General features: G+C 36.7%; 2 protein-coding genes across 3 annotated transcripts in view; both read left to right on the top strand.

The window, feature by feature from the left end:
- The window catches only part of pnp5b (purine nucleoside phosphorylase 5b), a 34,152-nt gene extending 26,705 nt beyond the window's left edge, over positions 1–7,447 (top strand). For both annotated transcript variants that reach the window (XM_049476613.1, XM_022678896.2), the window contains exons 4-6: positions 1,250–1,425; positions 2,870–3,060; positions 6,397–7,447. In XM_049476613.1, coding sequence (XP_049332570.1) covers positions 1,250–1,425; positions 2,870–3,060; positions 6,397–6,635 — 606 coding nt within the window. In that variant the 3' untranslated portion in view covers positions 6,636–7,447. The remainder of the gene's footprint in view (positions 1–1,249; positions 1,426–2,869; positions 3,061–6,396) is intronic.
- Positions 7,448–11,504: 4,057 nt separating this feature from the next.
- Positions 11,505–23,291, top strand: LOC103030849 (uncharacterized). The gene is made up of 4 exons (XM_049479007.1): positions 11,505–11,612; positions 17,339–18,873; positions 19,858–19,930; positions 22,189–23,291. Exons 1-4 carry the CDS (start codon positions 11,594–11,596, stop codon positions 23,289–23,291), a joined length of 2,730 nt encoding a protein of 909 aa, XP_049334964.1. The 5' UTR covers positions 11,505–11,593.
- The last annotated feature ends 1,114 nt before the right edge of the window (positions 23,292–24,405 follow it).

The following is a 24,405-nucleotide window of genomic DNA, read 5'->3' as shown; positions in this document are numbered from 1 at the left end:
AAATTAACATTATCGTTTCATTCTATAAACTACAGACAACATTTCTCCCAAATTTTTTCAAATAAAAATATTGTCATTTAGAGCATTTATTTGCAGAAAATGAGAAATGGCTGAAATAACAAAAAAGATTCAGCGGTTTCAGACCTCAAATAATGCAAATAAAAAATAACACTGGCTTTTAATTACAGTTTTCATGCATCTTGGCATGTTTTCCTTCACCAGTCTTACACACTGATTTTGGATAAATTTATGTCAGGCCAGGTGCAAAAAGCAGTTTAGCTTGGTTTGATGGCTTGTGATCATCCATCTTCCTCTTGATTATAGTCCAGAGGTTTTTAATTTGGTAAAATCAAACAAACTCATAATTTTTAAGTGATCTCTATTTTTTTTCCAGAGCTATATATATATATATATATATATATATATTTTTTTTTTTTTTTTAGAGCAACTGCATCGACTCAAAACTACCAGAGTTTATTGCTAGTTTTATCTGTCTAAACTACACCTAAAAAGACCGTTGCATCACACATACACCCATACAGAGCCCCTAATCACTGACACAGCATTCACTGATACAGTGTTTGTGTTGGATACCAGGACTTGCCACATAGCCTCCATCTTTATTATACTGTAACACCTAACCTAGAAGATATTCAGGCACTGGAACGTGATATGATTTCTTATTAGGAGAACAAAGAGCAATGATACATCTCTACTGTCCAGGAAAGGCTTTCTATGCATTTAACCTTTCTGTGGCAGTAAACACACATACGTACTGTGAATTGGGGCATTGAGAACCTATTTTTCACACTGCACAAGGCGTGTCGCAGTACTGATTGCTATCTAACACCCCACTAACAGTCTATTTTCACGACATCTGCCTGTGTTATGTAAATAGCAGCAGTGCTTGTAGAAATATTTGTGCTGATTGGTGTGGTGGTCTAAAAATGAGTTGTGTTCTGGTACATTTCTGGCATATTGCTATCTTGGCAACGGAAAACACAGGTTTACCACTGATCGAATACAACTGACGTTTATTGCTATCTATTGCTATTTATTGCGTTACGATAGCAAAGACACACTGACACTTCCTAAATCAAGCTGCATGGTTGTGCACTGTTTATGGCTCACCTATAGATCACTAAAATAGGACCAGCCTATGTCAGTATATGTATAATATATGTGTCATAAAGGTAGAATTTTAGACAGTAAATCTTTAATATAATGGCTGTATCTTTTTTTTTATTAGATCACCATGCCCATGCGCATCTTTAAGCTGATGGGCGTCAAGACGGTCATCTTGACGAATGCTGCGGGCGGACTGAACCAGGACTACAAAGTTGGAGATGTCATGATCATCAAAGATCACATCAACATGCCAGGGTTTGCTGGAATCAATCCCTTGTCTGGACCTAATGAGGAGAGGTGAGGAGGATGTTGGACCACATTAATAATAGCGTGTGCCAGTTTGGAACTTTGCTACCTTTCACATAAAAAAATAAACAGATTACAAAAGATAATAACAGTGCTGTAGGTAGCTGCGCCATTAAAATAGCAATCTGCCAAAGTCAGAATGCACTTGGCTCTTAAAAGGAAATGGCAAGTAACACACAGATTTGCACATTTCGAGTCACACATTTCGAATATACTTTTCCTGTCATTACGATAGCAAAGGCTACAAAGTTGGAGGTGTCATGATAGCCAATACTCACTTCAACATGCCAGGGTGTGCTGGAATCAATCCTTTATGTGAACCTAATGAGGAGAGGTGAGGAGGATGTTGGATCACATTAAACTCCTATAACCTGAGCTCTTGCATGGCATGTATTTTGTATTTATTTATTTTTTTGTTAGTTATTTGGGCTAATTGGTACCTGATTAGTGTAAAAAGAAAGACAAAGAATTGTCTTTTTACATGATGTAGTTTCTGAGAAAAATTATGTCCACATATAAGGACTTTAGTTTTTTATTTTGATAGAATAGAGTGAAGTCGCAATTAGTAAAGATGTGCAAAACATTTATTTTATGCATTTTTTTTTTTTTCAAATTTTAAGTGCAAAACAAAAGTAGGAACAACAATTTTTGCCCCTTTAAGAAATATGGCTCATTTGAAGTGCTGCTTCAACAAGAAGACATAAAGTAAAAAACATAATAATTTACTTTATTTACTGTTCATTTAAATTTCTGAACAAAATTGAAACTGCCACCACTAGGTGACAATATAATGGCCTTATAAGAGGACAACAAGGCAAGGCAAGTTTATTTATATAGCACCTTGCATACACAACAGTCATTCAAAGTGCTTTACAAATTAGTAAATACAAAAAAAGTCAAATTAAAATACATGTAAAAGAATAACAAAAAAAAATAAAAATAAAAGCAAGAATGATTTAAACATGATTAAAACAAAGATACGTCAAATTTAAATTTAAAACATGTAAAAGAATATATATATATATATATATATATATATATATATATATATATATATATATATATATATATATATATATATATATATATATATTTAAAAGAAGGAAATTTAACAAAATGAATTAGAATAAAATGAAAAGTAGTGCAAAATTTAGTGCTGTGGCCTAGACAACCCAAAATGTGATGTCCACATGTGGACGCCAGGTTCTAGGAAGTTAATAATAAAAGTAAAGAGTGTGTGGACTGTATTTTCTATAAAATATAGATGCTTTAACTGGATCATTATATTATCTCCTATCACTTATGGTTCTTTATGGAACCAAAAGTTGGAATCCTGTGTAGCATCTTTTGTGTTTTGAGTGTGTTGCTATAAAATAATATCCATTTCTTTGTCTCTCTCTCTCTCTCTCTCTCTCTCTCTCTCTCTCTCTCTCAGTTTCGGCACTCGTTTTCCATGCATGTCGGATGCGTATGACAGGAAGCTGCAGCAGCTTGCTCAGGAGGTGGGGGCGGAGCTTGGCTACTCTGACTTCCTCAGGGAGGGCGTGTATTGTGTGCTGGGAGGGCCGTCCTTCGAGACCATCGCTGAGTGCAGAATGCTTACCCGCTTAGGCGCTGATGCTGTTGGTGAGTTTGGGGGGAAAACTTTTGTCATACTGTCATTTTAGCCTGATAATCACTTACACTTACTCACGTATAGCCATAGCAATCTTTATTTGTACTGTTTCACATTAATAACCTGATCCAGGTATCCAGTGGCACTGTATCATTAGTCTATATCAGTGGTATTCATACTGTGTATGTGTACCATTGGTGGTATACAACATATTTCAGGGTGGGACACTAGGTGAGAAAGTAGTATGAATTTAATCTAAAAAGGTTTTACCTCTAATTTGTTTGTGTGATAGTGCTTTTACATTAGGTTAAATTACATTACATAGCATTTTATCCAAAGCGACTTACAAATAATGATGCACACTAGCATAGAACACTTAGACATAGACGTCTAAGGCAAAAAAAAATGGTAAAAGTGGGATAAAGGAGGAAAGGACAGAAAGAAGAAAATGAGGTTAAAAGTTTAGTTAGTTTGTTAGAGGTGTTAGGAGAGTAGGTGCTCTTTGAGGAGCTCTGTCTTTAGGAGCTTATTAAGGGTAACAAAGATATTGCTCCCGCTCTTAACCTGGTAGACCCTGTATGTAAGTTCTTTACAGTTTAATAGACCCTATAATTGAATCCTGAGGAACTCCACACTTCACAATATTAGTTTTTGTTTTAATAATAATAGCTAAACAATTAGCCTAGGCTTTAATTCTCTCACACTCCTGTTATGTAAGTTTTCTGACATGTCTCAGTAGGGATAATGCATTTACAATAATTATTCAATAATTTGCCTATTTCAAAGTGGGTAAGATTCACACAGCAGCTCCAGTAGGTGGTACTAAAATGTGTTAGTTTGATTATGTGTCGTACATTGATTTAAAAGTTTAATAAACACTAGTCTATATGATTTAAAAGCACAATAATGGGGGCTCAGAGTGAGGCTAGTTTAAATCCCGGTCATGCTGCTTTCCATCAGCAGCCAGAGTCTGAGAGAGAGAGCACAATTTTGGCCTTGCTCTCTCTGGGTGGGTCGATGGTGCTGTGCTTTTCTCGTAAATACTGCATCAGCAGCAGTACGAAAAGAGGCGGTGGATGACTTTACATGTATCAGAGGAGGCATGTGCTAGTCTTCTTCACCCTCCTGGTGTTGGGGCAATGCTAGTGACAGGGAAAATATGAATAAATAAAAGAACAATAAAAACACTTACCAATCCAAACCGAGCTCTGCATGTGAAAACACACATTCTCAAAAACACTCTCTCAGAAAGAATGCCACCACAGCCAGCATTAATCATCTTGCTGTATATGTTATGTTAGGTAGCTATGGGGAAAACACCACTAATTAGAATATACATATTTGAGGTAATACATCCTAACACACAGTGGTGCATAGGGTGCCATCTGGTGGCAGATATGAGCAGATAAAACAGTCAGTGATTTACTTGTTTTTTTGGGCTTGATACCAGATTGAGTTAAGTACAGGGGGGGTCCTATTTACACTGCTGGCCTATTACTTAACCCTCCTATTATGTTAATTTGTCAGAACCAGCAGTGCTGTTCCCGGGTCATATTGACCCATCGCATGTTTAATTATCCAAAAGATATCTGAAAAAAATCCTAACAAGCAGTGTGCATATTTCATTACTATCTCTAACAGGTACTGGTTCAATTAGGATAATTAATAAAAAATGTTCAACCTTTTTTAATGTTTCCATACTTTGTTACTTTTGAAAGATCAACATATAAAACAGTAGTTTTACATAACATTGAAACTTAGCATTGCAAATTTTTGCTAATATTTGAGGTGAACCATATTCATATTATATGTTGATTACACTAATTAAGGCAAGCAGAAGAAGTTTCGGTACCACTTTAAAATAAGACTACCTTTATAAAGGGTTTATAAATGCTTTACAATTAGTTTATTAATGATTACTAATTAGATTGTAAATGCCTTAAAAATCATTAATAATCAGTTATAATATAGATGGCTGTGGGTTCACTATTTGGCAAACAACAGGTCATTGTTGCCCTTTCTATGTATGTGTTATAACTGATTATTAATGATTTTTAAGGCATTTACAACCTAATTAGTAACCATTAATAAACTAATTGTAAACCATTATAAACCTTTTATAAAGGCACTCTTATTTTAAAGTGGTACCGAAGTTTCATATTGAAAAAATACTTTTAACTATTTTTTTTATCCCTAAACTTCAAGACAGGTCAATTTGCTATGTAGGTGCTACAAAATTAATTTGCCACGTAATTGTGTGGTTTTGTCTGTGAGGAACTGAAAAATTAGGAACTTGAGAAAGAGGAACTAATATGAACCCTTGTAGATAAGATAAACTATGGTTATTATTGGTATTATTGTACTTCGTGTACTTTTATTTAATTAATAATTGATAAATTGATGTTTCCACAAAACATATGAAGGTAAATAATATTTTTAAAAGAATCAATATATATATATATATATATATATATATATATATATATATATATATATATATATATATATATTTTAAAGTAATTACATAAATAGGTATATAATTTAGGCCTGTCACGTTATCAACATTTTGTGCTTGATATATCATACGAGAAATGATCATTAATTAATCGTAGTTTGAGAAATATATATATACTTTTTTCTTCACCTACTACAGTCAGTGCACACTGTGTGTATGGAGTCACATTTTGCACATTTTGCCATATTTTGGGAACCTGCAAATATATATATATATATATATATATATATATATATATATATTTTTTTTTTTTTTTTTTTTTTTACTTTTTTGCCTGCCACCACCCCCCCTCTTCGGAGGACCAATTTAGCTTTATTGTTTATTTGTGTTTATACAATGTTTTAGGTACTGTGGGCATTGTGAGAAGAAAACAAAAAATATAATAGGAAAAATAAATAAATAAATAAATAATAATAATAATAAAAAGTGGGGGGTAGTGGAAAAAAGGGAGAAGATGAGGGGAAAAAATATATATAAATAGATTTTTTTAAATAATAATAATAATAACAACAATAATAATAATTGAAGCAAACAAAACCATGTGTAAACCACAAGAGAAAAAGGTGAGGGAAGAGAAAAAAAAACAGATTATAACAAATAAGAGACAAATATTAGGAAACAACAACGAATAGATCTGAATATTTACAGAAAAAGAATGGAGAAATAGATGAGGAAGATATATACATATAAATATTTTTCTTGTTTGATGTTATGTGGGAATAGATAGAGAGAGAAAAGAGAAAAGAGATAGAGAGAGATAGTAGGAAGGGAACCTGCAAATATAAACACTTTGATAAAAAAAACTCTGATATATTGCTAATTATTATTTCAGGCATGAGCACAGTCCACGAGGTGATAGTGGCTCGTCACTGTGGAATGCAGGTCTTTGCTCTTTCCCTGATCACCAACCAGGCCGTGATGGACTACGACAGCCACGAGAAGGCCAATCACGAGGAGGTCCTGCAGACCGGAGAGCAGAGGTCCCTGCAGCTGGTCAAGCTGGTGTCCACAATGGTGGCTCGCCTTGACGTGGCTAGCGACTACACAAATGGCGAGGCACATCATTGTTAGCACTGTGCTGCACCGAAAAAAAAAAAAATATATATATATATATATATATATATAGATCAGAGTAGAAGGCCCATTGGGATAGAACGACCAGCACGTTGCACTGCTAGCCACTTGCACTCCAGCCAAGCTTTCAGTCGCCCTTATGAAGAATCATTAGAACCGTTTATGTTGGGTGCTTACACTCTGGATCTTGCTTATACTGTATTTCTGAATGTTTACATTCCTGAGGGAAACTATGTTCTGAAGAACGTTTATTTAATGTAATGTAATGTAACGTAATGTTCTAAAGCAGCCGCCCCAAAGCCAGCACAGTCACAGTAATGGACACTGTAACGTCTATAGAAAGAAAAGTACAATTGTTACAATCTGTTATTATCTAAACAGATCCTTTGAATGATTACCCCTTACATTATTTATTAAATGTATTAATCGTCTCACCTGTTCCAAATGTAACTTAAAAGAGCAAAAAAGTGAAAACTTTTAAAAAGTTAATGTAAGACGTGCATTGTTAAAGATGTAAACCTTCTAATTTTATTTATTTATTGTTTTTATTTTTTTAAGTCATAAGTCTTAAGTCCACAATTGGATATCTACCAGTAATGTTCATTCTCTTTAAGAACTATTTAAGTAGTTTATTTATGTTGTTTTAGACAGGGTACGTTCTTTGAGTGTTTTTACAGAGATGTATTTTATGTCTGATGCTTAATTAATAATAAGAGGTGTATAACATGAGAAGAACGAGGTTGTGGGGTTATATATTTCCTGCTAATTCACAAAAAATATGAAGATATTAAAAATCAGATTAAAGTGAACTCTGTCTGTGTGGTCTTATTGAAGTGTGCATGTGGATAAAGTGTTAATGACTATGATAGAACTGCTGGTCTAAAGCTGCTGGTCTAGAGCTGCTGGTCTAGAGCTGCTGGTCTATATACCAGCAGCTCTAGACCAGCAGTTTTATACCAGCAGTTTTATACCAGCAACTTCAGAACAGCAACTCTAGACCAGCAGTTTTATACCAGCAGCTATAGACCAGCAATTTCATACCAGCAGCTTCAGAACAGCAGCTCTAGACCAGCAGCTCTAGACCAGCAGTTTTATACCAGCAGCTCTAGACCAGCAGTTTTATACCAGGAGCTCTAGGCCTGCAGTTCTATACCAGCAGCTCTATACCAACAGTTTTATACCAGCAGCTTCAGAACAGCTGTTTTATACCAGCAGCTTCAGAACAGCTGTTTTATACCAGCAGCTCTAGACCAGCAGTTTTATACCAGCAGCTCTAGACCAGCAGCTTTATACCAACAGCTCTAGACCAGCAGTTTTATACCAGCAGCTCTAGACCAGCAGTTCTAGTCCAGCAGTTTTATGCCAGCAGCTTCAGAACAGCAACTCTAGACCAGCAGTTTTATACTAGCAGCTCTAGACCAGCAATTTCATACCAGCAGCTTCAGAACAGCAGTTTTATACCAGCAGCTTCAGACCAGCAGTTGTATACCAGTAGCTCTAGACCAGCAGTTTTATATCAGCAGCTCTAGACCAGCAGTTTTATACCAGCAGCTATATACCATCAGTTTTATAGCAGCAGTTCTACACCAGCAGTTCCATACCAGCAGTTATATACCAGCAGCTCTAGACCAGCAGTTTTATACCAGCAGCTCTAGACCAGCAGTTTTATACCAGCAGCTCCAGACCAGCAGTTTTATACCAGCAGCTCTAGACTTGCAGTTTTATACTAGCAGCTCTAGACCGGCAGTTTTATACTACCAGCTCTAGACCAGCAGTTTTATACCAGCAGCTCTAGACTTGCAGTTTTATAGTAGCAGCTCTAGACCAGCAGTTTTATACTACCAGCTCTAGATCAGCAGTTTTATACCAGCAGCTTCAGAACAGCAGCTCTAGACCAGCAGTTTTATACCAGCAGCTCTAGACCAGCAGTTTTATACCAGCAGCTCTAGACCAGCAGTTTTATACCAGCAGCTCTAGACCAGCAGTTCTATACCAGCAGCTCTAGACCAGCAGTTTTATACCAGCAGCTCTAGACTTGCAGTTTTATACTAGCAGCTCTAGACCGGCAGTTTTATACTACCAGCTCTAGATCAGCAGTTTTATACCAGCAGCTTCAGAACAGCAGCTCTAGACCAGCAGTTTTATACCAGCAGCTCTAGACCAGCAGTTTTATACCAGCAGCTCTAGACCAGCAGTTTTATACCAGCAGCTCTAGACCAGCAGTTCTATACCAGCAGCTCTAGACCAGCAGTTTTATACCAGCAGCTCTAGACTTGCAGTTTTATACTAGCAGCTCTAGACCGGCAGTTTTATACTACCAGCTCTAGATCAGCAGTTTTATACCAGCAGCTTCAGAACAGCAGCTCTAGACCAGCAGTTTTATACCAGCAGCTCTAGACCAGCAGTTTTATACCAGCAGCTCTAGACCAGCAGTTTTATACCAGCAGCTCTAGACCAGCAGTTCTGAGCTACTGTTATTAAACTGCTGTTTTTAATCTGCTGTTCTGAAGCTGCTTGTATTGAATTGCTGTTTTTAAGCTGCTGTTCTTAAAGGAGAACTCCGGTGTAAAATGGATTTTTGTTGTAGTAAATCATGATAAAAAAAAGTACTTGCCTTTGATGAATAGCATACCTCCGTTCTGCCACAGCGTTCCGAGATCCAGAAATCTTAACAGTTTGTCCAAAACACCCATCAGACTGGGTGACACGGAGCATAATTTGCCCCAATAAATTGCTTTTTACACCGTTATCCAGCTCAAAGTAGCTCCACACCTCTTTGCTAGAATTCGGAGAGCCCTGACATTTAAAATGAGGCATTAAGGACTTAAAAAAGTGCACAAGAAGCTTATTAAAAAGCACTGTTTACATCCTGTAAGGCTAGCTTCAGCTCCGAGCACCGCCATATTTGTATTGATAATGTCATAGACGGTCACATAGATGACAATGGTGGATAACCTGGATAACGGTGGAAAAAGTGATATATGTATTAATCAAAGGTAAGTACTTTTTTAAATCATGTTTTACTTCACCAAAAGTCATTTTACACTGGAGTTCACCTTTAAGCTGCTGTTCTGAAGCTGCTTGTCTATGAGTCTGCCAGTCTATGGGACATTCCAGGATTTTGGTTCATTTCAGGGGTGGTCACTTCTGAAAATTTGATCTTCAATTTGATCATATTTAGTCATATATTTATTTAATACAGGTAATAGACTATCAAAAAGTTTGATTCGTCAAGCTCAGGTATAAAAGCATTTTTTAAAATTAGATTATACAATATATTTGGTAACTTACAGTAACAGGGTTGTGAGTAACAGGGTTGGAAATCTAGGCTAAGTTGTGGTTTACCCCAGGAACAGATGCTAACTGTAAAATTTAGCTATGTATACAAGATCAAGGACAAACATGGTTATATAAGGATATAAAGTAAATTTTGACTCTACTCATTATTAGTCTTACAATATGAGTAAGAGTGTTGCATTTACTGAGTGACACACACAACTTGAACAAACATATTTGGAAAAAAAATCTTGAAAATTGTTAGAGTACTTACTCTTGGTCTTGCCATGTGGGCAGAAAATGTCCTTGTGATGTCACTTCCTTTGTGCCAGTAGACAAATATTTTAAGTCTTTCTCTGCCAGGTAAAATTCCTTATGGTAACAGGGTTGAGCGCATGTTGTGGGACACAAATTAATAGCATAAAAACTGTAAAATGCAAAATAATGTAGACCAAAGAAGTTGTTTCATAAGTAAACGAGGAGGCACATCAACAATAAACAAGAGGAAGTAATTTATTTAGAGCTTATTTTAATTGTTAAATTTGCCAAAGGAGTTGGTCACCCAATGTGGGACAAGAGAAAATGGCCATTTTTTGAGATGGTCCAAAGGTATTCAGTCTTTTGAATACCATCTGAGGAGCTTATTTTACCACCATATTGTACAGTTTGTCTTATAACTGTGATGGGCAGTGCTGCACCACTGGCCACCAGCAGGGGAGCTGGGCAACAGAGGGGAAAAAGAAGTGATTTGGTTCCCGAAACTCCAAGTCCCAGAATCCCCAGCGGTGATCAGTGGCAACCAGCCACACCTGTGCAGCACTCTATCTATAGCCCAGTCAAACCACTCATTCTCGTCGCACCTTTAAAGAGGGGTGATCGGTAACAGAGGGTGTAAGAACAGAAAAGAAAAGAAAGAAAATAAAAGAAAGAAAGAAGAAAAGAAAGAAAAAAGAAAAGAAAGCAGCACAAAAAAGATCTAAAAGATCTCAAAAGGTTTGAGTTTTTTCATTTAAAAAGCTGTGTTTCAGTTGTACATGCCATTTTGTGGCATTTCCTTTGTTCTGTTTCCCGCCTTTTTTGTGCACCTCTTTAGGGTTGTGTTTTCCACTTATTTTCCAATCTCCTCTGTGGAAAACCAAACCAAGTTCCACAAGCACACCCTTTTGACACAAACACTATTAAAACATATTTATAAATAGCCGAAACAATTGAATAATCAAACAATTATAAATATACCTAAGTAAACAAAATTAATTGAAGATATAAATAATTAAATAAATCCCAAAACAAACAACCATTTTGCTCTGCACTTGGATCCAACACCACCATCTCCTGTAACAATAAGAAGTACATTTTTCACAAAAAAAAGTGTCATTTAGATATTTTGGATATTTACATTTGAAATTTAAGTTGTGGGACAGGAAATGTACCAAAATCCTGGAATGTCCCCTAAAGCTGCTGGTCTGAAGCTGCTGCTGGCTCCGGATCTGCAGATGGATAAAGTTGGGAGGAGTGGCTCTCTGGGCGGAGTGTTGTTTCTGGATGCAGCTAAGTTTCGTTTTCCTGCGAAGTTTCTCAGAGAGGATTTTAGATAGCTCAACACGCCACCACATCTCCAGAGCCTTCAAACACTGCAGCTCAGAGCCGACATCAGCCCTCTGCTGCTTCAGACTGGAGTAATGGACTCTTCTAATAAAGGTAAGAACTATGTTTTTAGATACTGAAGAAAATAACTGGTGTTATACAGGGTGAGAGTTATAGTGTGACATATTGCGAGGTGATGTTTTTCTTTAGGGTATAAAGTAGAAAACTATTTAAAAAATAGCCTTGAAATAGGGAGTCTATTACATCCCAAATTTATCAGCATACATAACATTTTAATATAACATAGTCATTATGGCTTTTAGAGAAAAACGTGTTTTATGGAGGGGCACTATAGGACCCTTAATGGCTTTTCCTCCCTTACATTACCTTTACTTTTATACTTTAATTAGTTTTGAAACCAGTAATTTTACATTTTTACTAAAAGAGTAAAAAGCTTGAGTTGATACTTCTACCTACAGAGTTATGATTGTGAATCCTTTTAACTCCTTTATTGTCATTGAACAATAAGCTCTATATTATATATCACTTTTTCACTTTTACTTATAGAGTAAAAAGCTTGGGTTTGACACTTTTAACTCCTTTGCTAACACAGGCAATAATCTTAATAATCATTATGTTCTTTAACAATAAACTCTATATTATACAGTATTTTTTTTTAATTTTACTTAAGGAGTAAAAAGCTTATGTTGATACTTAAACACTAGTATCTATACTTCTACCTACAGAGTTATGATTGTGAGTCCTTTTAACTCCTTTGCTAAGAAGCAATAATCTTTATAGTCAGTAGTCCTAAATAATAAACAATATATTATATAGCAAAATCAACAGCTAGTCAATCCTGTAAAAAACTCACAATTTAGACTTGTACCTTTTATATAAAAGGCATAAGCCAATATAATTCTCTCAGTAGTTTTCTTGCCCTGAAAATTAAATTTATATATCTTTTACTGTATAACTACTTATATACAGCTCTGGAAAAAATAAGAGACCACTTAAAAATCATGAGTCTCTTTGATTATATTTGAGAATAATATTTCAAAGATGGATGAAGATCGATGATCCCAAGCCGTCAAACCAAGCTGAACTGCTTGAATTTTTGCGCCAGGAGTGGAATCAAGTTATCCAAAAGCAGTGTGTAAGACTGATGGAGGAGAAACATAATAAGATGCAAAGATGAAAACTAGTTCAGAAACTGAAGTGGTCTCTTATTTTTTTTCCAGAGCTGTATTAGTACTTAATTTCTCACTACTAAAGTCACTAGAGTGTGAAGTTTTAGTTTCATGGTCACAGATTACGGCGAGAGCCTGTTGTAGATGTTTTAGAAGTACTTTTAGAATTTTATAAATTTTTGCTTATATTGTGCAGAAATTACAAACAGTCCACCCAAAACCACACCGGAATTCTTCTTTAAAAAGTTCTGTTCCACCTTAAAGGAGAAGTCTGGTGTGAAATGGAGCCGATGCTCCCAGAAGGCATATAATGCTAGAGATAGGGGCATACACTGCAGGTGCCCATTGCAAAGAAATCTCTATTTTTACACCAAAGACTCTATAAGCTCAAAGTAGGTCCACATTTAAATGGTAGATTTCTGAGGGCCTTAATTTTAAGATTTTTCAAAGCTCTCAAAGCAGTTCTCTCAATGCTGAGGGTCGCCTGCTGATAACAAAGTTGAACTTGGTCAAGGTTGAACCAAGTTGGACTTTGACCACGGCAAGCGGTAGCATGGCAGAGGCATGGTAGATGAAGAAATTAGATGTGTGCTTTAAAGTGTGCCTCTTTATCAAAGGGGTTAAAGGTTTTAACATTCATTAATCAGACAGATTTATAGATACTATAGTAAAAGTACTGGTTTTAAAACTACTTAAAGTATAAAAGTAAAAGTAATGCAAAAAATGTTGTTAAGGGCGAAAGCTAAGGCCACTTAGTGCTACAGTGCACTAACCCCCTCCCCAAAACGCATTTTTCTAAAAGACAAAATGACTATAATGTTATATTAACATGGTAATGTTGATAAATTTGGAATGCAAATATTCAAGAAACTTAGTTAAACATTAGGCTCAGTCTTAGCAGTAAAGCAGCAGACAAACTGTGTTCTCTGGAATGATGGTGCTTCATGAATGAGTTGGGAAGTTGAGGATGAAATTGGGAAAGTGTGGTGGTCACCCAGTTTCCTGCGTTACCGTACCACTTTACTCTTGTACTTTAATACAATCATATCCTCACAGCTCTATGCTCTATAATCTAGTACAGGGGTGTCCAAACTTTTTTTGTTGGGGGCCAGAAGGAGAAATATATTTGAAGTCACGGGCCACAGACTCTGTAATAAAATAAATAATGAAATATACCACTTTAAATAATACTTTTTTTCTGATTATTTCATTTACACACCATTTTACTTGATTTACTATCTTTATCTTTGACAGTGTTGTGTAAATTAAGATTTTTCATATTGATGTTTAATTTCATGATGTCTCTTAATATTAAACTCCTTAATTACGGCAACTTTTAGACTCTTTGGCCCGTTTTTCTGTGCTAGAAATGCGCACTCTCTCCGCTTTTAGACTCTTTTAGCCCGTTTTTCTGTGCTACAACTTCACTCTTGCCGCTTTTAGACTTTTTGGCCCGTTTTTCTGCGCTAGAAATGCGCACTCTCTCCGCTTTTAGACTCTTTGACCCATTTCTGACACCTAGCGTTCAAACGTTAAATCTCACATTATAAAAACCTGCTTAACAGCGGGCCAACTTTCATTCTATTTCTAAAATACCTCGCGGGCCGCTCCAAAAAAGAAAACGGGACGCAAATGGCCCGCGTGCCGTAGTGTAGACACCCCTGATCTAGTATAAAGCCTCTCCTGGACAGTAGATACAGCTACTCCATCAAAAGCAGGATAAACTCTTTATTGCCTTTTATCTCTTTAAACTTTTTAACACTCTTGATTTCAGAAGAAACAATCTTTGTACATCTAAGTTAAGACAACACCCAATTTTTAAATGAATAAAACAGGTATGTTTTAGCATAACTTCCTCTAAATTAGCATTTTAAATGCCAGTGTTGTAAGAACCAGCCTGAGCAGCTTAAGCTGGAGAGGCTTGTTAATCTGGTAGACTAACTGAACTCTTAACCATTTTAGCTTAAATTTTTCATTGGAGTTTGATAGTTTAGATTGATAGTCAACCAGTATGACCAAGCTTGATGACCAGTTTTTAACACCCCAAACTTTTTAACACCCTTGATTTCAGAAGAAACATTGAAATGTAGGTTTTACTTTTGTACATCTTATCTAAGTTAAGACAACGCCCAATTTTTAAATGAATAAAACAGGTATGTTTCAGCATAACTTCCTCTAAATTAGCATTTTAAATGCCAGTGTTGTAAGAACCAGCCTGAGCAGCTCAACTGGAGAGCCTTGTTAATCTGGTAGACTAACTGAACTCTTAACCATTTTAGCGTAAATGTTTCATTTGCGTTTGATAGTTTAGTTGCTTTAACATACAAACCAGCCTGACCAAGCAAGTCATCCAGTATGACCAAGCTTGTTGACCAGCAAGCCCAAGATGGTTGACCAGAATGACTAACCTCCATCTGTATGACCAGCTTTATTAAACTGATCAATCGTATGACAAAGTTGATGACCAGTGTGCACAGAATAAAATGTATAGGGCCCTGAACGTATTTATGTACCACATAATGTGATGAGAAATTCAGCTTAGACAGAACACCAAATATGGGCATACAAGGACTACAAAATTGAAGCATGACTATTATATTATTATTATGTGGAATTATTTGCACTCACATTGCACTAGCATCTCAGCAGTCTCATTCCTTAGATGTTCCACTGCAGTGATAATGCAAATTTACTCTAGCGTGTGCTCAGAGGTGGAAAGTAATGAATTACATTTACTCAAGTTACTGTAATTAAGTAGATTTTATGAGTAATTTGTAATTTTTAAAGTAGTTTTTAAAATAGGTAATTTTACTTTTACTCAAGTACATTTTGACACAAGTAATTTACTTTGCTACATTGGAAAACTCCCAATTACTGAGTAAAAACTAAATGCTGGGGAAAAAAAACAATTGTCTGAATAAAAAAAAAATTGGCCTGGATGCTCGCGCATGGAATAACAAGGCAATAACGTCCTCATGCAATGCATAATGTGCCCCGCCGGACAGAGCTGTCAACTTTCACATCAAACCTGCGAAAGCATGTGGTGTAAGTACTTCTATCATTAAACAATCTGCTTGAATGTTAAAAAAAAACATGTAAGTAGCAGTTAAATAATAGCAATGGCAAGTTAAAAAATAATAATGAACTGTAAAACTATAAAATTACAGTTTATAGTCACATATATTACCATAACTTTTTAATAGTAAAGAAAAAAATGGATCATAGAAACCTATACCACTTGTTTTATGGGGTGGTCTGAACAAATACTGCCTGAAATATCCTAATTATTATGTGGAATATTTGTTCATTAAAAACAATTTAATGATTTTATGATTTGTTTTTACTTTTTATATCAAATAACTAAAAGTAACTATGTAACTTTTACTCAAAGTATATTTTAAGTTGAGTACTTTTTACTTTTACTCGAGTAGATTTTTAGATGGGTACTTTTACTTGAGTAGAATTTTAGCAAAGTAAAGGTACTTTTACTTTATTACAATTTTTCAGTACTTTTTCCACCTCTGCGCGTACTACACTGTGAATATATGATCTTGTATGATGCATGCTTTGGAATGTTCTTCCTCATTCATTTTCATTTAGTTGCCAAATGTGCGTTTGCGTTCACAGATATTTCTATCTTCGACAGGTATTAACCTATGTACATCCACTATATGGACAAAAGTACTAAGACACCATCTGATTGCTCGTTGTTTCTTTTTTTTCAAAATCAAGAGTATTTTCCTGATTTTGTTGGAGTAACTGTCTCTACTGTTCAGGAAGGGCTTTCTACTAGATTTTGGAGCATTGTTCTTATTGATGCAGTGATAAGAGCATTAGTGAGATTAGCTTTTCTATGCACTGGATATCGCATTAATGGAGAGGTTCCCAGCACTTCGTTCAGATAGCTTGTTTTCTCCTAGTTCTCATACACTGGTCCCAGAGCGGCTGAACAGCTCAGGGTCAAATTCTCCTTACAGCACTTGCTGTTGATGACAACATTCTTGACCTTCCTGATTTCCAAAAAAAACAACAAAAAAAAACTACAAACAACCTCCAAGACTTAAGACCTTGTGTCACTGTGACACAGTTAAAATAAGAGTAAAGATAACAAAGCTAAATCAATAAGAACACTGTTAGAAAAATTATATATAATGGTTAAAAGAAAAAGAGTGTGAGGGTGTGGTTATTTCCAATCACGTCCTTCATTAAAGACTTAAGCATAATCCTTCTTAGAAATCAGGGAAGCTGCCCTAAAATATATGAGTGAATACAACATACAATATATGATGGACATACATAATTCATATACTGAGTTTTGCTAGTATTTCCCCATGCCCTTCAGTGAAAGAGAAGGAAAAGAGAAGGGGGGCAAACTCAGATGATTGGGCAGGAGTTCAGGACAGCTTCGCTGGAAAAGCGTGAAGCTGAAGCCCCCCCACACAAAGAGAAACAGGAAGAGAAAGGGAGAAAATAAATGAAGGAGGAAGATGGGCAGGAGGTGGGTGTGAGGTTGTTCGACACGCAGGTAGAGAGGAAGTGATGGTTTATATAGGTTGGAGAGTGGGAGGAGTAAGAGCGTGGATTAAACTCCCAAAATTAAGTTATATAACTCCACTTTAATCATAATCTTTGATTTGCATGTATTTCTAGGGATAAATCACGAGCATATTGAGAGTTGGCCAACCCCAAGACATCGCAGAACCCAACTTGACATCAAGACTAAAGTGCCAGATGACAAGAAAGTGCCTTCATACGCAAAACAGCATCCAAACATGAATGTTCCTCAGCCTGAGAATTCCCCCACTGCATCTTCTGAGTCCATTAGAAACACTTCAGGGAAGAGCCCTTCATCATCAGGAATGGGCCCTGGCCACAAAAATGAATCAGCAATGAGATCATGCAGCCTGGACAGCTCTGCATGCTCCTCTGAGCCTGCTGAACTGCGGCTGGTGCTGGTGGGCAGAACAGGGGCTGGGAAAAGTGCTACCGGAAACACAATTTTGGGAACAGAAAGCTTCACATCCAAAGTGAGCATGAGCTCAGTGACGAAGGAGTGCCAGATTGCGAGTGGTGAAGTCCAGGGGCGAAGTCTTGCAGTTATTGACACACCTGGGTGGTTTGACACTTCCATGAAAGATAACGAAGTAGAAACAGAAGTGGTAAAGTGTATGGCCATGTGTTCCCCTGGACCCCACGCGTTCCTGCTCATCATAAAGATCGATCGCTTCACAGACGAGCAGCAGAGGACTGTAGAACTGATTCTGGAGACCTTCCGAGGGAACATGGCCGACCACACTATCGTCATTTTCACCCACGGCGATCTGCTGGAGGGAGAGCCAATCGAGCAGTTCATATCAGACGAGGACGACGAGAGAGTCCAGCATCTTGTTCAGCAATTCGGCATGCGCTTCTTGGCCTTCAACAACAAAGACCTAAACAACCAAGACCAGGTGACTGAGCTTCTGAAGAAGGTGGACGAGTTGCTGGTGCAGAATGAGAACCGCCACTTCACCAACCAGCAAATAGAGATGGTGGAAAAAGTCATGCAAGTGCTGGAACAGAATCAAGAAGCTCTGACAGCTGAATTAATTAAGAGGGCCAAGCAAGATGTAAGAAACGAGGGACAGCAGCGTAGGGATGATCTTTTGAAAGCCTTGAAGGAGGACAAGCAAGAAATACAAAGACGCAGGATGCGCATCAAAAGAAAGATCAGCCAGATATTAAAAGATTTAAGTCTGAGTCCAGATCCGAACAGACTAAAGCGCCTGACAGAATCTCTTCAGAGAGAACATGACAACCTCTCACAGTCAGAAGAGGAAGAAAAGAAGAGGATGAAAGAAGCTGAAGAGGAACAGGAGGAACTGGACTTATGGATGCAAGAAGAAGAGAAGAAAAGAGAGGAAGAAGTGCGGGAAAAGGCTTCAATTAAAAGCAGATGGTATAAAGATCCTTCTTACTTAAAAATCCTGACGTACCTGGTTGTTTTTATTGGAGGGGCTGGGCTTGGATTTATACCTACGCTTTTTAGCCTTTTTGCCCCTGCAGCAGCAGCAGCAGCACCTGTAGGTCTGATGGCTCAGTTATCTGCTTTGATTGGACCTGAGCTTGTAGCTGTCCTTACAGCTGCCGTAACAGCCTCAGTTAGAAACGCAGCTCCTCTGCTTTTTACTCAGTGCTCTATTCAGTAATTTATGAGCAAGTCATAAATACAGTTGGGGAATACCGCAGATTTTAGCCAAACATCATTTATTGTACCATTTTTAATATGATATATAATAGTAGCCTGTAGCATTTCCATATCACCTTTTCTAATTGTATCTGTCTTAATGTCTTTATTTTTGTTCTGGTTGATCTTTTGCAAGTTGATTTGTATGCATTGTTTGCTTTGACTTTTGGCTTTTTTGTGGTCAATAAATCTCCTTTCTGTGTCTATTTTGTCTCAACTTAGTCCATTTGTGACACATTAAAGGAGAAATCTAATGTCAAATGGACTTGAGGTGTAGAGAAACATGATAATGAGTACAAACTTTTGTTGAATAGCCCACCTCCATTTACCCCCAGCATTCCCAAATACAGTGATTTTAGCTGATGCTCCAACACGCTTACAATGCTAGTGAAAGGGTCATAGTGTTATCCATACAAATGCAAAATGAAATCACTACTTTTACGGCATTAACAAGTAGTAGCTTGTAGCTCCACACTTCATTGGTAGAATTATAAGGGTCCTGACATTTAAAACATAGCACTGAGAACTTTAAAAGTGCACAGATAGTTTGATAAAACACTGTTTATACACACAGAATTATCAGGTGTTCTCTGAGTGCCGCATCTTGAAATTAAGGCCCTCATAATTCTGCCAGTGAAGTGTGGAGCTACTTTGAGTTTGTTAATGATGTATTAATAGTCCATTTCTTTGCAACACTATGCCCCTATCTCTAGCACTGTAAGCCTGTTGTGGAGCAACGGCTTAAAGCATTGTATTTCAGAATGCTGGAGGTGGGCTTTTCGAAACAAATTCGTACTCGTCACATGTTTTACTACAACGCAAGTATTTAACACCACATTTCTCCTTTAACACATTCAGTGACAGAAGTAGCATTTTATTTGGTGCACAATTACAATAGTTCATCACTGTATAAATGTAATATCTGTGGACGAGTCTTTTTCAGGTCCTGATGGACTACAACAGCAAGGACATGGCCAAACCCAAGGAAGTTCAGCCTATGTACAGTCAGTGGTCTGGTCAGTACAGCATCATATTTACCTTTAGCTACCCTGTAGACAATATTTTGCTCAAGACCAGCTTTTGATGGTAACTGGTTTTGAATGGTCTATGCAGTGTTTCATCAAGATTGAAAACGAATAGAAAAACATTGTCTATGCTGGTAAACTAGCTGGTTAACCAGTCCTTGACCAACTCGTTGAAAGTTGTATTTGATTTTGGTGATTCTTAGCCATACTGTTCAACCAGCTTGATTAGGTTTGGTTGAACTGGTTGTCTAGGTAGGTCAGGTTGATTATGCTTGAAGGCCAGCTGAATCCTGCAATAAAAACAACTTTTGGATAATGTCTTGTTCTGCTAACAGACTGGGTGGGTTTGGGTTATTATATATTATATGTTGCTTATATTATGTTGCCAAAAAAATCTCTATGAAACGTAAAGTTTCATTCTTTTGATAAAAGTACACCATCGTAAGAAGTGCTCTCTTCTTAGTGCATTGTGTTCCAGGGTGTCCTGTTTGGGACACAGACAATACATAATACATAATAATAGCCAAATCTGTTGTTTTATTATTTTAAATCTTAATCAATAACTGATCAGTTTTTGTCATATATGTATATAATTCAGACTTTGCACGCATACTTCTTTCTAACAGTAAACAATGTTTAGTAACATGTTTAGGTTGTAAAGTGACCTTTGGTTGGATTTAACTAATTATAAACAGAAGTACAGTAAAAAAAAAAAATTATTTCGTTTTTTGTGTTTAAATGTAATTCCGCAAATGTTGTTAAAAGTCACTATAGGGTAGGCTTTGTTTTATATTAGCAAATGTGTCCCTCCTCCCACCACCAATGTCAAACCCACTCCTACGCCCTTGCCCACAAAAACAACCAAACAGTCAAGGAATGACTTTACAATCTGAGTTGGTCACAATGTCCACCCTAAAGAACCGATTCAAAGAACCGACTCGCAAATCTAATCTCGGCAACGTCACATCAGTGGATTAATTCTCATTTAAAGACTGGCTTTAGTTTCGTTTTTCCATCCACACCTAAACACGCCACGAATACACCAGCGAGGTATATACTGCAACACAAACTGTCGAAACTTGTGTAGTTTCAGCTGAATTTACTGCACAAATGGAACAAGATTTACAAGGTAAGAAATAAACATATATTTAAAAAATAACATAATTAATTTTAAAGATTTGGCTGTAAAATAACGTTACTGGTTTCTCAAGTGATTTAGACGCGAAAACAGTTTATGTATTTTGACCATTGTGATCACACCTGACATGAATAAATGCTTTATGACTTCCAGGAGGGTTTGATATCCTAAGGGAGCAGTCGTCAGAATAAAAATATTTTTTAAACAATGAAAAAAAAAAAAAACAATAATGCTGTTATTTAATAGTCATACAAACTATAATAAAACAGTGCATTACAGATAGTTGTTTGCAATTAAGTTTACAAGTTCCGATAAAGCACTGCATATAAAATACATTTTTGCAATGTTTTGTCAGACATTTCCCTGTAATGTTTTATAACAACTGACCAAGCTGATAAAAAGATCTTCCTGGTCAGCCCAACCTGTCAAACTGGTTAATCCAGACCAACACTAAATGTCCTCTGGGTGTGATTTTCGCTGCATATTAAAAGGAAAATTTACACTTTTATAATTTCCCATTAAATATCTACTAATAATAATAATAATAATAATAATAATATTAATAATAATACAAATAATAATACACTTTATAGCACCTTTCATAAACTAAAATTCAGCCCAAAGTGCTGTACATAAATACAGAGGTCCATCAATTAATGAAGCAAACACAAAAAAGAATAAGAGAAGAAAAAGACTAAGAGTAAAAGAAAAAACTAAAAACCAGAAAAAACTTATTATTTAACAATAAAAAATGGTTTGTTACACAGTATTTGTATGATATTTAAATAAATATATTTATTTGGTGTAAGACACAAAAGAGGTATTCACGCAAATATGAAAAAAAAAAAACATCTAGGTAGTCTCAAGTATCTTCTCCTTACAATTATATGTGTGAATGAGCCTAAAAGAAAAATGGAGAATATTTGTTAAAATTAAACATTTATTTTCTGTTTTTAATGAATTATGTGAGATATAATGTAATGCTCTGATTGGAAATGATGGCCTAAATGCTTTTAATTTCTTACATAGTATACAATATTTCTTACATATAGTTTCAACAATAATGTATTCTAAACTAAACTAAATTAAACACAACAAGGCCAAATTATTTAAAAACTGCGAAGTCTTGCAGTTATTGACACACCTGGGTGGTTTGACACCTCCCTAACAAATAAGGAAGTAGAACAGGAAGTGTTAAGGTGTATGGCCATGTGTTCCCCTGGACCCCACGCGTTCCTGCTCATAATAAAGATTGATCGCTTCACAGACGAGCAGCAGCAGACTGTAGAACTGATTCAGAAGACCTTTCAGGAGAACATGGCCAACCACACTATCATCATTTTCACCCACGGCGATGTGCTGAGAGGAAAGCCAATCGAGCAGTTCATATCAGAACAGGACGAGAGAGTCCAGGGTCTTGTTCAGCAATTCGGCAGCCGCTTCATGGCTTTCAACAACAATGACCCGAAGAACCAAGACCAGGTGACTGAGCTTCTGAAGAAGGTGGACGAGTTGCTGGTGCAGAACGAGTACCGCCCCTTCACCAACCAGCAAACAAAAATTATATATCAGTTATTGCAAGTACTGGAACAGAATCAAGGGCCTCTGACAGATGAATTAATTAAGAAAGCCAAGCAAGAAGTAAGAAACGAGGCACAGAAGCGTAGGGAAGATATTTTGAAAGCCTTGGAGAAGGACAAGCAAGAAACACTCAAACTGAACATCCCAGGAAAGATCAGTCAGATATTAGAAGAACTACAGAAAGAGCAACAAAGTCTGAGTCCAGATCCAAACAGACTAAAGCTCCTGACAGAATCTCTTCAGAAAGAAAAAGACAACCTCACACAGTCAGAAGAGAAGGAAAAGAAGAGGATGAAAAAAGCTGAAGAGGAACTGGAGAAACTGGACATTTGGGTGCAAAACGAAGAGCAGAAAAGAGAAAGAGAAGTGCGGGAAAAGGCTTCAAATAAAAGCAGGTGGTATAACGATCCTTTTTACTTCAAAATCCTGATGTGCCTTGGTGTTTTAATGGGAGGGGCTGGGCTTGGGATTGTAGCTTTAAAGGTTATAGTCTCTGCAACAGCACCAGCACAACTGTTGGGTCAGTTAGCTTCTTTGATTGGACCTGAGATGGTAGATATCCTAAAAGCTGCTCTGAAAGCTTCAGTTAAAAGTGCTGGTCCAATGGTTGCTAGTCATTGTCCCATGCAGTAAGTCAGAGCATTCTTCTTTGAATAGTAGCGATAGCTGAAACAAGCATAACATTTGTCTCGACGTTTAGTCTTGAGCACATGGTCACTAAAATCTGAAATTAATCCTGATACAATTTTAGAGACGTAGTAGTCAAAACCGGCCCCAGTTAGTCGGACTGAAATGGTTTGGCATTAAGTTTTTGTATTTGTTTGGCCTCTTTCTTTTCTATGCTAATGATGGTTGCAGCTTCAAGGTTTGTCATTTAACATGCTGTTTATTTGTGTAGCATGTAGCGGAAGGCAACAGCTTTAGCAGCATGTTCAGACTGCAGGGCCAAATGATTACTATCACTGTTACCTTTTCCATTTGCTTTGTTGCCATTTCAGGACCAGGAAGTGCAGAGATGTGTGTGCGTGTGTGTATGTATGCAAAGCTGACCGCAGGCAAGCAGACCTAGCATGTCCTCCACAGTCCAAGATATGGTTTCCACCATTTTCTGTACTGCAAATATAAAGATCATGGTGCCTGCAGCACAAAGTAAACGCAAACATGGATCTAAACAGTGCCAGGATTTGTATGTTTAAACGCCTCTTGGGTACATTTACACTTTTTTTATACATTTTTGCATAAATGGACTTATCTAGGTATATTACTGATACTAGATGCATTACCTGACCAGGTGTAAACAGCTCTTAGACTATGTTTACGCAGCAGGAAACTGGACCAAATCCATGCTTTTTTTTTTAATAGGGCCTATATCTCTGACGTGTCTGAACAGTTCACACTTTTCATCTGACACTTATGTGCAAAAGAGCAATGTTTTGATTTCATCTTTTTTAGCATCACAGGAGTTTTCAATGAAGTCCAGTGGCTCACAGCTGGGCTTGCCACCGAGAACACAGTTCACAGTAAAAAAAGAGTGTGTTATTCTGCCATGACCACTTATTTTGTTTGTGTCGTTTGTTTTTTAATTTTTTTAAGCTACTCCTTTAAGATTTCCCTTTGACACTCTCCTGTGGCCATGTTTCTGTTTTTTTTTTTGCAAAACATAAAGTGGTTGTAATTTGTGCCTTCTAATTTTGTTTAAGAGGAGATGTCCCCCTTTTACCTTACAATCCCACCACTGAAACCCTCC

The sequence above is a fragment of the Astyanax mexicanus genome, chromosome 4 (assembly GCF_023375975.1).
Source record: "Astyanax mexicanus isolate ESR-SI-001 chromosome 4, AstMex3_surface, whole genome shotgun sequence".
Classification (NCBI taxonomy): domain Eukaryota; kingdom Metazoa; phylum Chordata; class Actinopteri; order Characiformes; family Acestrorhamphidae; genus Astyanax; species Astyanax mexicanus.
This window is presented reverse-complemented; position numbering and strand designations above follow the sequence as displayed.

What these genes read in the sequence shown, in the direction of transcription:
- LOC103030849 (XM_049479007.1), top strand. An exon ending in TTACTCAGTGCTCTATTCAG is followed by an intron (nt 18,874 to 19,857) that starts TAATTTATGAGC and finishes AGTCTTTTTCAG; the next exon opens with GTCCTGATGGACTACAACAG. An exon ending in TATGTACAGTCAGTGGTCTG is followed by an intron (nt 19,931 to 22,188) that starts GTCAGTACAGCA and finishes GCCAAATTATTT; the next exon opens with AAAAACTGCGAAGTCTTGCA.